Source organism: Gossypium arboreum, chromosome 8 (genome assembly GCF_025698485.1).
Source record: "Gossypium arboreum isolate Shixiya-1 chromosome 8, ASM2569848v2, whole genome shotgun sequence".
In the NCBI taxonomy this organism is placed as follows: Eukaryota; Viridiplantae; Streptophyta; class Magnoliopsida; order Malvales; family Malvaceae; genus Gossypium; species Gossypium arboreum.
In genome coordinates, this window is record NC_069077.1 from 10,188,374 (window position 1) to 10,202,315 (window position 13,942).

Genomic DNA, 13,942 nt, shown 5'->3' on the forward strand with positions numbered 1-13,942 from the left:
TATAAAATAAAATAAGAGAAGAGAATAACAAAATTAGCTAACACGCGAAAATAATCACAAATCAAATATAACGAAAAGTAAAATAAAAAATTAAGTAAATGATATATACGTAAATAAATAAATAACACAAACAATGATAAAAATAATAATAATAACAATAATAATAATAATAATAATTATTATTATTATTATTAATAATAATAATAATGCAATGATAGTAAGAAAGAAAAAGTGATAACAATAATATGTCAAATAATAAAGATTAATAATAATAATAAATATAGCAAAGATAATGGTAAGAATATATAATATATATAGTATTAGAGGTAAATACACAATACATACATATTAGAAATAATCATAAAAAAACAACTATTAATAACTATATAAATAGATATATAGTACTTGTATATACATGGCATAGTTTAAAAAAAAAACATGAACATAAGATAGTATGAGAAATAATAATGTATAAATGATGTAGTATTAAGGTATATGCATAACAATAAAATGCAATATTAAAAGATATATACACGTAATATAAAAATGTACCCGTATTAAAAATATATACATAATAAAATGCAATCTTTGAAATATTTACATAGTATATACATGCTAAAAAATAATAAAAAGATATTAATGATATTACATAGATATATACATATATCAAAATGAACACATGATAATACTCAAAGCATGTACACAATATATAATATATAAAAATATATAAATATAATATTTATAAAAATACATATACGATATAATGTTAATATGTATGCATAATATGGGGTATGATATAATATTTAAATGTGTATACATAAAATATATATTAGGAATAATAATAATAATAATAATAATAATAATAATAATAATAGTAAAATCGAATTGCATCTAAAAACATAAATAAATGAACTTTTAGTATAAAAGTTAAAGGAATAAAGAAATAAGTAGATGAACAAGATAATAAATAAAACAATTTAGTTTGAAATTATAAACAGAAAATAAAATAAATAGAATAAATAAGACAAAATAACAAATAATATTGATGGTGCAAAAGGACAACGTGATAAGGATATTAATAAGTAATAATACAATGAGCAGTTGTAATAAGCCATGAATGTAAAAATAAAGGCAAAAGAATAGTACAAAACAATGGTGAAATAAAAATAAAGAAAAAACAAAATGAAAACTAAAAGAATTTGAATTAACATAAAAAAATGAAGTCTAAGGCGTAAAATATAGGTAAATTAATAAATATAAAAATAAAATAAAATATAAGGGGTTGAATTTAAAAAGAGCAAGTAAATAAAATATTAAAGAAAATAAAAATAAAACCAGAATATTGAAAATAATAAAAAATGAAAAATAAACAAGATTAAATGGTCAAGGAACCGAAAATAAAAAGAAATGAACTTTAAGGGATAAATTAAAAAGTTAGAATTTGAGCTAAAATGAGATACATGTAAGGGAAGAGGGACTCATATTGTAAATAATGAAAAGAAGGCCATCAAGGATCGAAATGAATCACGCTGAAACAACGAGGGACTAGCTGGAAAATATTCCTAGCCTTTTATGCGCAGTGTTTCGAAGGACCCAGATGTAACCCAAACGAAATCTAAGAGCTAAATTAAAAAAAACAAAAGAAAACAAAAAATGGGGCCTGGTCGAATAGAGTTGCAAAGGAGAAGCACTAATCTAGCAAATCTCCCATTTAGGGATAATGCACACCCCACTCCACCAAACACGCGTTTCATCATCATCATTTAAACCAAAAAAAAAACTTTCCTTTTTTTTATTCCATTACCAACTTTCCCCTTTTTTATTTTTTATTTTATTATTCCATTACCAGCCTACCCTCAACTTTAAACAAAAAGAACAGAGAGCTTCCCTGCTCTCTCCCCCTTTCCCTTCTCTTTTATTTTCTGCTAGGGTTTCAAAGAAACCCATCATTGCTGCCCTTCAACAGTCGCACCACCACCGCACTCGGTGGCCGGCGATACACCAAAATGGACTCCTTTAGCTCTCCCCTTTTTTACTTGTTGGAGGCTAGTTCCAAAAACAAAAAGACAAGGGTTCAACCCCCTTTTTAGACTCAACCACGCCGAACGGAGGGGAAGGCTCCGATAACGCGGCGACGGGGCCGGATCTGGTGAGAATCCTTCCTCTTTCCTTTTATTTTTTTCTTTTTTGTATCTTTGTTTAATATATTTGTATAAAAAATAAAAGAAGTATTAAAGAAGCAAGAAAACGAAAAACGAAAATAAAGAGAACAAAATCGGAAATCAACCTTCTGTGTGTTTTTTGTTTGATTCCTTGAAAAATACACGAGTGATACAATTTTTGGATCCCCCCATTTTACTATGAAAAATTGAAGGCTTTATAGCAAAAAACCATACATTTTCTACCTATTTCTTTGCTCCAATTGCAGGTGTTGAAGTTGTGGAGAACGAGGGGCGTGAAACATGGGCGAAAACAAGGAGCGGGGTATACGGGGATCCTGTCTGGAGTGCTGACGTGGGGGTTGAATTTGTAGTCTGCTGAAAATTTTTGAGATAGTGGGCTGGTAGGGTTAGTTTAAGTTTAGGTTGTGGGCTGATGGGGGTTTTAATTTGGGTCATGTATTATTAATTAGACTGTTTTATTTTTTTTTTTAGATTTTTTTTTTATTTGGGCTCAGGCTAAGGTTGAAATTAGGTTTGGTTTTATTGAGCCCCGGGCAAAATTTGGGCCTTACAGATATTATTTTAAATGACCAATAGTCTAGTCCATTAGCCCTTTTTAGTTTTAAGATTCTTTTTTTTTAATATTTTGAAAATTATTTAGAAAGCATTTTATTTAAATGTTATGAAATTATGAATGCAATTTATGTCAAATGTTTTGGTTTAATCGACTTCTATTACTTATTGTTAGCCTGATGTTTTCGTAAGATTTTATCTCACCAATGTGTAACGTTTATTATATCTCGGATCGGGATGATAGTTACTCTTAATTGATTTTATATAAAATAAAATATTAAAAAGACGCAAACATTTTCCAAATTTAAGCCTAATTTTCATAGAAAATTTTGTTTTATTAATTAATGTATAACTCAAATTTGTTTTATTAAACCATCAGGAATTCTTATCTTAAAAATTCCTAAAATCTTAATTTCTTATAAATACTTTCCATAAATTTTTCATTTCTTATTAAATGAGGTAAAATCCATCAAAATAAATCTTACACCTAAAATTAAAATATAAAATTTATAATATATAGAGTAAGGTCGATCCCACAAAAATTAATTTAACAGTATTTAAATTTCTCACAACCAGAATACTTCATGGATGATTTTATACCCACAACTCTTGCATTCCTATGTCAAATCAATAAAGAAGATTAAAGTAATACAAAATTACATAAATAAAAGTAAAAGAACTGTGAAATAGTACATAAAAATTTGTTTCAAAATTAAATCAAATAAACCTAATTGATGAATGTTCTAGCCTTTGGATACATTAGTCTCGGTCTTAAAATTATTGACGGACTATGGAGTCTTTTCACTCACTGGTAAGTCAGTTATAGTGATCGAGAATGCATTAACTATCAATTCTTCTTTAATCATAAATTTATGGGAACTGCCTGACATTAATCTTACCAAACAAATAAATTCAAAAGATGCTTCCACGATTTAATTCATCGGTAGCTTTGCTAACTAGAACTTGACTCCAATTAACGATATCAACTATGTGAACCATTTAAATTAGATCACTTAATCCAATGACGTCACCCAGCTGCATTCCCAATCGAGTCACACCAACTTGTTCTTCAGTAAAATAACTCGACTTCAAATTAATTGTACCAACTAAGTATCGTTCCTAACACCGTACAAGGGATCCTTCTTGGAACGACGTTAAAAATAATACCATGAGACAATCTTATCTATCTCTTGAATCGGAAGAAATACAAATACTAAAATAAAAAAAGGTTAAATACGATTTTGGATCTTACAACTCAAATACAGAAATTTCATCCACCTTTAACTAGAATGTAATTTAGGTGCTTATAATGGTTGATTAAACAAATAAATTAATAATAAATAAAGCTAAAAAAAAAATGAAGAAGAAACAGAATGTAAGCGCAAGGCCAATGAAAAAGAAAGGAAAAAAAGACTTTGGTAATTTACCCAGCAAAAGAGACGTCCATGTTTTTCTAATTTTCGGTTTTTAAGCTAAAAATTAATACCAGTATTCTACTCCTACGCAATTTCTTAAAGATAAAATTAAATATTTATCTAAATAAAATATAAGTGATAAATTTTAATTTTAATTAAATTCTAATAAATAGTTTTACAAATAATATTTAAATAAAATAATTAAAATAAAAATTAAAATAAAATAAATCTAAAATCTAAAAAGTTTTGTACAATCAAATAATTACTCTCATACTCAAATTTTCCATGTAACTTATTTTCACTGCACCGCACTTGTATAGAAATTAGATAATAAAAATCAAAATAAATGGTATTGTGTCTATAAGTTTATCAAAATAAAGTATATACGTCAAAACTAGCATGTTCGGACTTTGGATAGTGCACAATTCCTTCAAAAACTCTACGTGTCCAGGTACTTGTTTAATGACGTATAGTGACTGTATCTTTAACTCTACCTTGTGAACAGTTTCAAGGTTCTCATTTTCTTCCTCACTTTCTCGTTTCAAGCTAGCCCTTTAAGAGATGGAGATGGTATAACAATCGATTTTGAGAGTCCAAATCCTATTTTGGTTGTTGGTTCGTCTTTCTACTTTTCCTGCCCAGCGTCTTGTCCACGACTCTTTCAAAGAGCATGTTCCAAAACTGATCCGGTTCGTATAAAGTCTTTGTGCTTGCATTCTGCCTTGGGTTTAGTTGGTTCTGTTTGGGATGTCAATTTGCCTTGGGATTCCACAGGAGTTCGGACTGGTTTTATCTGCGTAAGATTATATGAATTGATTATTAAATAAACTTTCTAGATTATTGGAATTTCGAATTAAATTTTAGATTTTATTTTTGGTTTGGTTTTCTGTAGGATTTTTAGTTAAATGGTTTTTGAAAGTCTATCTTATTTCTGCATATTTAAAAGATGTTTGATTTTCAAAACTAATTAAGTTTTGATTTTTTTTTTTTTAACAAATCAAACTACAAATTAAGTTTTCAGAAACATAACCAATATAATGATTGACTCTTCTGTTTTGAAAGATAAAGAGGAATATTTTAAAAACAAATATCGTTAGACTATAGCTGGTTTTCTAATAAATAAATAGTAAAAAGTTTTCGCAAAATAATTGATAAGCAGTGATAAACAAATAAATTGGTACCTTTAAGTTTCGGTCGTAACGTCTATGTTAAATTTGGGATGTTATAAGTTTTCATAATTTTTATTTTTCTTTGTGTAAGAAAACTATTTTCAAATCAAATTTTTTTTCAAAACTTACCTGATCAAAACACAAAAAAAGTTTATTCTTCAAGGACTAATCAATAATTTTAGTTTTTTCTTAATTAACTTTGTTTTGATTCGATTCTTGATCTAAACAATTATTTTATACAATCCATTAATACCAAACATTTTCATAATATGTCATGCCATGAATGAACCTATGGAATCTCATTTTTTGATACGCCTAAAGTTTTATATTTTATTCAATTTAGCCACTAAATTGGAGATGGTCATAACTTTCAATTTTTAGCCTCGACTTAAAATCCGACTTCAATTACATTCATTAGGGACTTTCTATTTTCTATTTATACCAAAATCTCCCAACAAATTCAAATTTTATTCCCTATGTACATAACTAATAATTAAATGTTATAATCTAGTCCTTTTCATAATCTAAACTTAAATCTATCAATTTCACACCCAAATTTTATAAGAAATTAACAATGACAACTTAAAAATTTTAATAATTTTACAAATTGGTACATGGGTAACTAAATCAAGCTCCTATGATCTTAAAAACATAAAAATTACAATAAATGGCTCAAACTGCTTACCTTGGCTGGCTAGCAGAAAATGAAGAACATAAAATGTTCCACTAATATTTGTCTTATATACTTAGATTATTCTTTAATTAATTGAAATTAATCAAACTTAACTAAACCTCAATCACTATAAATAAAAATAGTGAAAGTGAACATCATCATCCAATATTTGATGCAACAAAAGGGTTTATTTACTATTTTGAACCTTTGGCTAATTGCAATTTAAGTCTCTAAGTCTTTGGCCAATTAAAAACTTTTAGTGATCGAACTTTTACAATTTAGTCTCTATACCTAAATTAAATATTTAATTGACAAAATTAATGGACCAAACATTAACATTCTTTTATAACAACTCTGTAAATATTCATATTCAATATTTATGGACTCGGTTCACAGAAATGAGATTTTAAAATCTCATTTTTCAATACCACAGAAAATCAGATTGTTACAGTGTAGAACTTAAGTCATAGCTAAAACTTGTTGAGTTATAGTAATTTAGCACTCCATGTAAACAAGTTCGTGTCTTCACCTCTGTTTTTCCCTACACTTTTTACTTGGTCTAGTTCCAACTTACCAATAATATATCAGTGTGCAAAAGTCAATGTTCTTTCTAATAAAAAAGATGTTTCACCCCAAAATTTTCTCACTACCTCAGTTACGTAGCTGTCAATTAACTATAAATTTGGAATCAAAATCTTTAAACTTAATTTGATGTTTTACTACATTGCTTTCAATCAAAAAGAAATTTAGAAATAAAATTCCTTTGAACATAGTTACTAATGATTGATTATATATATAGAATAAAATTTTAGTAAAGGCGCAAACATTTTCTGAATTTAGGCTAGATTTTAATAGAAAATTTTAGTTTTTACTGTTGGATGTATAACTACATTTTGTTTTTTTACACCATCATGAATTCTTATATTAGAATTTTAATAATCTCTTTTTTAACTTCTTATAAATACCTCCCACAAATTTCCCATTTCTCATTTCTCATACCTTCCACAAATTTCTCATTTCTCATCAAGTGACTTATTCCGCGTACCTTTGGCATCGCCAATAGCACTAGAAACCAAAATGGCGTGGTGCAAAATTCTATTGGCGGTGATTTCGGTCGTCCTACATTTTACTTTGCCTTCTTTCGCTCAAAATTTGAAAAAAGAGTTCTTAAATGCTCAAAACAATGCTCGTGCGGCGGTGAATGTTGGGCCATTGGCTTGGGATGACCAAGTGGCTGCATATGCACTAGCATATGCAAAACAAAGAATTGGGGACTGTAATCTTGTTCACTCCGAGGGTCCATACGGAGAGAACATTGCAATGGGAAGCGATGACATGTCTGTCGCAGATGCATTGAAAATGTGGATTGATGAGAAAGCCTATTACGATCACCACTCTAATTCGTGCGATTTAGGTGAGGTTTGTGGCCATTATACTCAAGTGGTTTGGCGCGACTCAGTCCATGTAGGGTGCGCAAAGGTTACGTGTGACAATGGAGGAACCTTCATTACTTGCAACTATGACCCTTTTGGTAACGTGGTTGGACAGTCACCTTTTTGAGACTTGATATTTATAATCAAATTACCATCTATATATATATCATTGAAGGATGTACTATTTTCGTATGCTTCGGAGCAAAAGATTTGCTAATGATGTAACATGTATACAAGCCATTTAAACTTGGCTTAATGCTTTAGTTGAGCTTTTGAGGTTGGAAGCATGCAATTTAGCAAGGAAGATTTGCTCTTGACTTGTCTATGGAGATGTACTAGATGGAAGATTACCTAAATAGTATCCATGACTTATATGCCTCCATATATATATTGTATGCATCAAGAATAAAAGGTTGTGGTGCAAAGTTTATTTTATAAAATTGATCTTTGAAACTTCTCCATGAATTTCGCTCGTTCAGAAGCAATATATTATAAGCATTTCACTATATTTACGGATTTTTATATAACTATATCGAATTAGTACATTGCACAATAATATTGAAAATTGAAAAATATTCGATTATTGATAGGATTTAAATTTAAAGTTTCGTTTGTTTGTCAAGAAAATATATTTGAAAAATAATTTCTGAAAAATAATTTACTTTTCTATAAATAATTTACTTTTCTAAAATAATTTATAGAAAATAATTTACTTTTGAAAATAATTTAAAATGATTTTATTTTAAATTCTCCAAAGGCTTTTTATAGGCTTCAAAATTGGTGACGCCTTTGGACTTGAAAGACGGTAATGTGTCAGATTATGTGGCGTTGAAAGTGAGAAATTAATGGTCAGTTACCGCGATGACCCACCGTCAAGAGCAATGTACCCATTACTTTGAAGGTAGTCCCTTGAATTAAAAAAAGGTTGTATTGTTTTCTGCTGCTCTGCAATAAAAATTAGAGCATCATTAAGAATTGTACTTTGGGGACTCTGCTCATTTTCTGCAGCACAGGTGTGGCAGGGACATCAATCCGAAAAGATCAAAAGAGGGGGGAAATTAAGTCTGCAGCAGAGCCTCACATGTGCTGCTTTGATCCATCCTTTTAGGCCGTGCGAGGGATATGTATATGATCCTAGGGCAGTAATTTGATTGGTTGACAAAAATAGTCACTTCCCCATTGTCAAGAATTATTCAGGTTGCAAATCTTGTAAACCAATTTTTTAGAATTTCAAGATCTGGGCTTTTAGATTGTTAAGGATACAATCATAGTCTCCCAACGAAATAAATGAAGTTAATGAGCACAAACAAATTATCATACAAGATTATTTACGGAAAATATGAAAATGAGCAAGTGCAAGCTCGTGGAATTTCAAAATGTTGGGTCGTACACAGTTGGGCAGTTCCCGGCTGTGGTCCCAAATCTCCATGGCACCAATCATCAAGCAATCTTTCTTTTACCTTGGTTGACGTGGTATCCTAACAAGAATCCTAAAACAGACATAAGAATGGTCGAGAACAATGCAGCACCCAATTCTCCATACCATAATTCAACTTCTAATTCTAGCCAATTTCAAATGTTGAATGCATGGCTTCCTCCCCAATAGGTGGTCTAACAACGGATCAGTATGGCTAGCTTATATCTCTTCCAAGGGTGTAGATTCAATGGCCGATTTTGATAGTGAGGTCGTTACTTTTCTGCAGCTGATTAGATTCAGAGGCTTTTAATCATATGATTTATCAGAAGAAGTTTTTTTTAATTGATGAAAGGAAGCTTCAATTTGACTCTAATATAAGCATTACATATGGTTTACTTGTTACTACGGAAACTAATGGAGATTTGGTACAGGACCAGATGGCATTTATTATTTCTAAAATCAAGACCCACGGCTTTTCTGTAAAATAGAGGCCAAATTGTATTATGACATCAATGCCTTGGTCACATATCCTTTAATCATTTGTCTCATTTCTGAACTTTGTTCTTTTTGTTCTAGATACCTCTCCATAGTGGTGCTCGCCGCCACTACCTCTCCACTACTGGTATTGTTACCTTGCCCGTGCCCGTATGAAAGTCGCCTACACTTAACTACATAAAACGCGGAGACTAAGTTAAATTGGTTATAGAGTTGAAAGTTAATATGTTGGGTATATGTTTTTTGCATAGTATAATTTTATTTATAATAGTTGAATTTATAATTTAATAAAAGGTAAATAGTAGTCTTTCACTCACATTACATGAGAGATAAAAAATAAGGTACTCACGGTTTATTTATTTAGGACAAATGATTTAATTATTAATTACTAGTAATTAAATTTTTCATGAAATAATAAATAATGATTACCATGAGATAAAATAAAATCATATTTGTTGAACGGATTTAACCCAAAGAGATTAAGAATATACTATAAAGGTAACACATATGACAAGATCATTGAAAGAACTTAAATAATATTGTAATTAATAAACAAAGAGTCGAAACTTAATTACCAACTATTTGGATCTTAATTATATATGTTCAATCAGTCTTCACTAACTCGGTACAACCCTTAATGGTTTGCATTTGAATCAATTTAGAAAATAGATCGCATGTATCACTCTCGCAATGAATGTGTTTCTCGCTATAAGCAAGAGATGACTTAAAGATTAAATTAATTTCTTCAGATTATTATTCAATTTATTGTAATTAAATAATTAAATTTCAGAGTAAAAATTAAATTAATTAATCATCATAGTTTTATAGAAGAAGACAATTAAATTTATTTACTCATAGATTTTAGTACGATTAAGTCTTCATAATTTTAACAAAATTAGAATTGAGTTAATAAAATAATTTAATTGAGTGAATTATTTAAATTTATTTTAATTAATTAAATAAATAATATTTTGGGAAATATAAAATTATATTAATTGATTAAAGGTTTAGATAACATATATAATTATACTTAACACATTAGACAAGCCCAACTGACCCATCTAACATGTAATGGGCAGCAACCTTAGGTGTGCCGCCCACTTGCCTATAGTTTTAGTAGGAGTATGTATTTTCTATTAAAATAATAGTATTTGCTTTTGTTTAATTATGACTCGTGGTTTTTCTCTATAAATAGAGACTATAGGCTAGGTCAAATAAAACAACATAAAGTATTATTATTTTGTCAAATATTATTGAGATTTATGCCACAAATAAATTTTATTTTTGAGAGAGTTTTCTTTTGGTTTTTAGTTTATAAAGAGATTTGTTTTTTCCCACTAGAAAATCAATAAAGTTTTTATTATTTTTATTGGTTCAAGAATTTAGAGTCCACACTTTAAGTAAATCGAGAGTTTTAGAATAACGGACAAAATCATGTTGCTAGAAAGTTGAGACATGCATATTCCAAAACATAGAAACGAATTTGATAAATGGTTTATTACTATAAATAACATAGCGGCTAAGTTTTTGAAAAATTTTAAAACTTCCGCTATGTAACAAAATCGTTTTGTAAACCAAATTTTTCCACCATCTCCCAGTTACATTAGAGATGGCGAGCATACTATTGCTGAGTACATAGATTTCTTTTTGGTTGATCAATCATCTACTTATAATGCTATTTTCGGTGTAGGCCGATTGTTGCAAAGTTAAGAAATAATTCTTTGATCCATAAAAAAACAACTCAACTTAGAAATATCTAGATCACATCAAAAAATGCATTCCAAATTTGCTTATGTTTCAAACTTAAAAAATAGCAGATTTGGTAAATTTAATTTTATAATTTTCACCCAACCATGATGTATATTACTCTTGAACCCTCTTGAGTTCATATCATGTAGGGCTTGGTTGTGAAATAGATGTATCACACGCCGATGTGGAAGAAAAGGAACAAAAACGGCCCTACAGATGTAGAAGCTAAGGCGGCAAAAATTACCAAATTTGAATTGGGATATCTTGGGGTTTAGATACAAGATAGAAGTGTTAGCTGCAACAGAACCAAGTGGGGCAGTTGGCTTTGGCTACGAAGTGTTCTCCGTTGGGTGCTCATTGAATTAGAAATAGGTGCAGAGGTTGAGGTAAGGGTTTGTTTCTATGGTTGTGTTTATATCTTCTTGTTTGAAACTTCTCACAAACAATGCCAAAATGTTTGTTTCTTCTAGAGATGGAGGAGGATTGCAAGAATTGAATATTGAATTACGAGTTTGTCTTGAACGAGTTAACTAAAAAAGTACTGGAATAGTTACTTTGATTGCTCTTCGACAATTAAATTAGTTATGGAAAATTACAAAATTAAATGTCCCTCTTACATCTAAAACTCAACTCAGATAAATCATTTTTTTGTAACTAATTCATAGCCAAAGACTCTCTTCTCATTAGCTCATGTTTTTGTCCTCATCAATGGCCTAGTATGAATAGAGCAAGGATAGCAGCTGGCTAGGCTTTGTTTATAATATGGTTAAAAGTCGAAGGCTATCACTAGCCTATAATTTATTATCATCAGTCTCTTATTAATATCTTAGACCATTAGCCTCGTCTAATTATTTAGAAGTCACTTTTTATTATTAAGGGTAAATTATACTATTAATCATTAAACTATAGGTAAATTTTTATTTTAGTCACTAAATTATTAGGAAGTTTTCATTTAAATCGTCAAATTATTTAGAAGTTTTCATTTAAGTCATTAGAATATTTTTTAAAAAAAAAAAAGCTTCACCAGCAAGCTTCAAGCGACGGTTTGACAATTAGAATGGTGGATCAATACCCTTCGAGGAGGAAAAACAAAATACTTTAGATCTAACTCGATATGATGGTCAATATTGGAGATTGAAGAAAAGAAACTATTTGAATTTTGGTTTGTAAATTTGTGATGTCTAAAATTATTTCATAAAAAAACTTAACTATAGAAGAGAAGGAGAAAAAGAACTTCCGATTGGTGTAGGCAATATGAACAAAAAAAGCTATATAACATCAATTTTAACATCCCAGTGACTTAAATGAAAACTTTCAAATAGTTCAGTGACCAAATTGTAACTTTTTTTAGTTAAGTAACTAAAACGAAAACTTACCCATAAATTAGTAAGTAATGATACAATCTGCCCTATTATTAATTAGTATAAGACTATTATTTGATGAAACCTAAAAGTACTAGGTACCGAAATTAACTTAACTCAGATTAAAACTTAAAAAAGAAAAAATGAACCAAATAATAAACAACCATTCAGTAGCTAATATTAGCCTTAGTGCAACATAGTGACTCATAAATCATCACTTAAGTCTTTATTATTATGGGACTTGGACTAAAAAGAACTCCTAATAATTCAATTCCATTTACTGCTGAACTGCCCCAACCTAATTTTTTTAATTGTGAGGTATCAAGAGATGTGCTGAAGCCCATAGCCCATCACTACTTAGGGGGAGGGTGGATCATCATCTTTTATAAGGAGATAACTATAAATTTTTATACTCCTAAGATTAATTTCTCAATTGAAACAACAATAATCATCAAAAGAATATACACTCAATTTCAATATCTCATATATGTTTTTAAGCATGACTATTTTTTTAAGAAAGAGATGTTAAGTTTCAAAACATTTTCAAACTCAACCCTGACATACTAAGGGTACGTTTGGTTCACTGTAATGGAATGGGGCTGTAATTGAATAGAGCTGTAATGGAATAGAGCTGTAATCAGTAATTCAGCTATTTGGTTGAATGGAATAGAATAGAACTGTAATAGTATTCTTGTGTTTGATTGAATAGAATGATATTGTAATAGCATAAGGAAAAAAACTAAAATGACTAGAATACCCTTAGTAGAATTTTTTTAGATAGATGATTATTGTTATTGTTATTAATTTATAATAGGATTATTATTAAATATAATTTAATAATAAATAATAAATAATTTAATCATACTTTAATATAATTATTATTAAATATAATTTAATAAAGATAATAATATATAATTTAATAACATTCTTAATATAATTATTATTAAAATATGAATGAATAAAAATCATAATATATAATATTAAAAATAGTATATAACTATTTTATTATTTTTAAATTACAATACATATTTAATATGTTAAAATATTATTAGCGAAACAAATAATTTAATTATGTTCTATAAATTAATCTTCCTATAAATTAATCTCAATTTTATGGTATCATCTAAAGTTTCATTTGGACTATAATAACTGGTGTCATTATATTCCTATAAATTAATCCCAAATTTATGGTTTCAACTAAAATTTCATTTGTTATTTACATAATTTTTATATAATTTTTTATTTGTGTTATTATCTAAAATTGATAAATTGTATTAAACATGAAATTTTTATTAAAAGAAAAAGTCACAAAGCACCAAAAAGAAAAAGTGTTACCTTTTATTTTTCTACTTGTCCACCATTGGTATTAGTATTGCTGAAACATTTGTATAAATAGTCTGAAATTTGGTACCAACATAATAAAATTATATAAATAGTCTGAAATTTTATTTTCTACTTATCCATTGGTATTAGGATCACTGAAGCATCGAAAAGA

General features: G+C 28.6%; 1 protein-coding gene and 1 long non-coding RNA gene across 2 annotated transcripts; both read left to right on the forward strand.

Annotated features, from left to right (window-relative positions):
* The first annotated feature begins 1,849 nt into the window (after window positions 1–1,849).
* LOC108470277 (uncharacterized) lies at window positions 1,850–2,873 on the forward strand. The gene is made up of 2 exons (XR_001869295.2): window positions 1,850–2,149; window positions 2,429–2,873. It is a non-coding gene; the product is annotated as an uncharacterized LOC108470277 (long non-coding RNA).
* Window positions 2,874–6,926: 4,053 nt separating this feature from the next.
* LOC108468301 (pathogenesis-related protein 1B-like) lies at window positions 6,927–7,890 on the forward strand. Its single transcript, XM_017769191.2, has one exon. The coding sequence runs from the start codon at window positions 7,070–7,072 to the stop codon at window positions 7,550–7,552; it is 483 nt and encodes a 160-aa protein (XP_017624680.1). The 5' UTR covers window positions 6,927–7,069; the 3' UTR covers window positions 7,553–7,890.
* The last annotated feature ends 6,052 nt before the right edge of the window (window positions 7,891–13,942 follow it).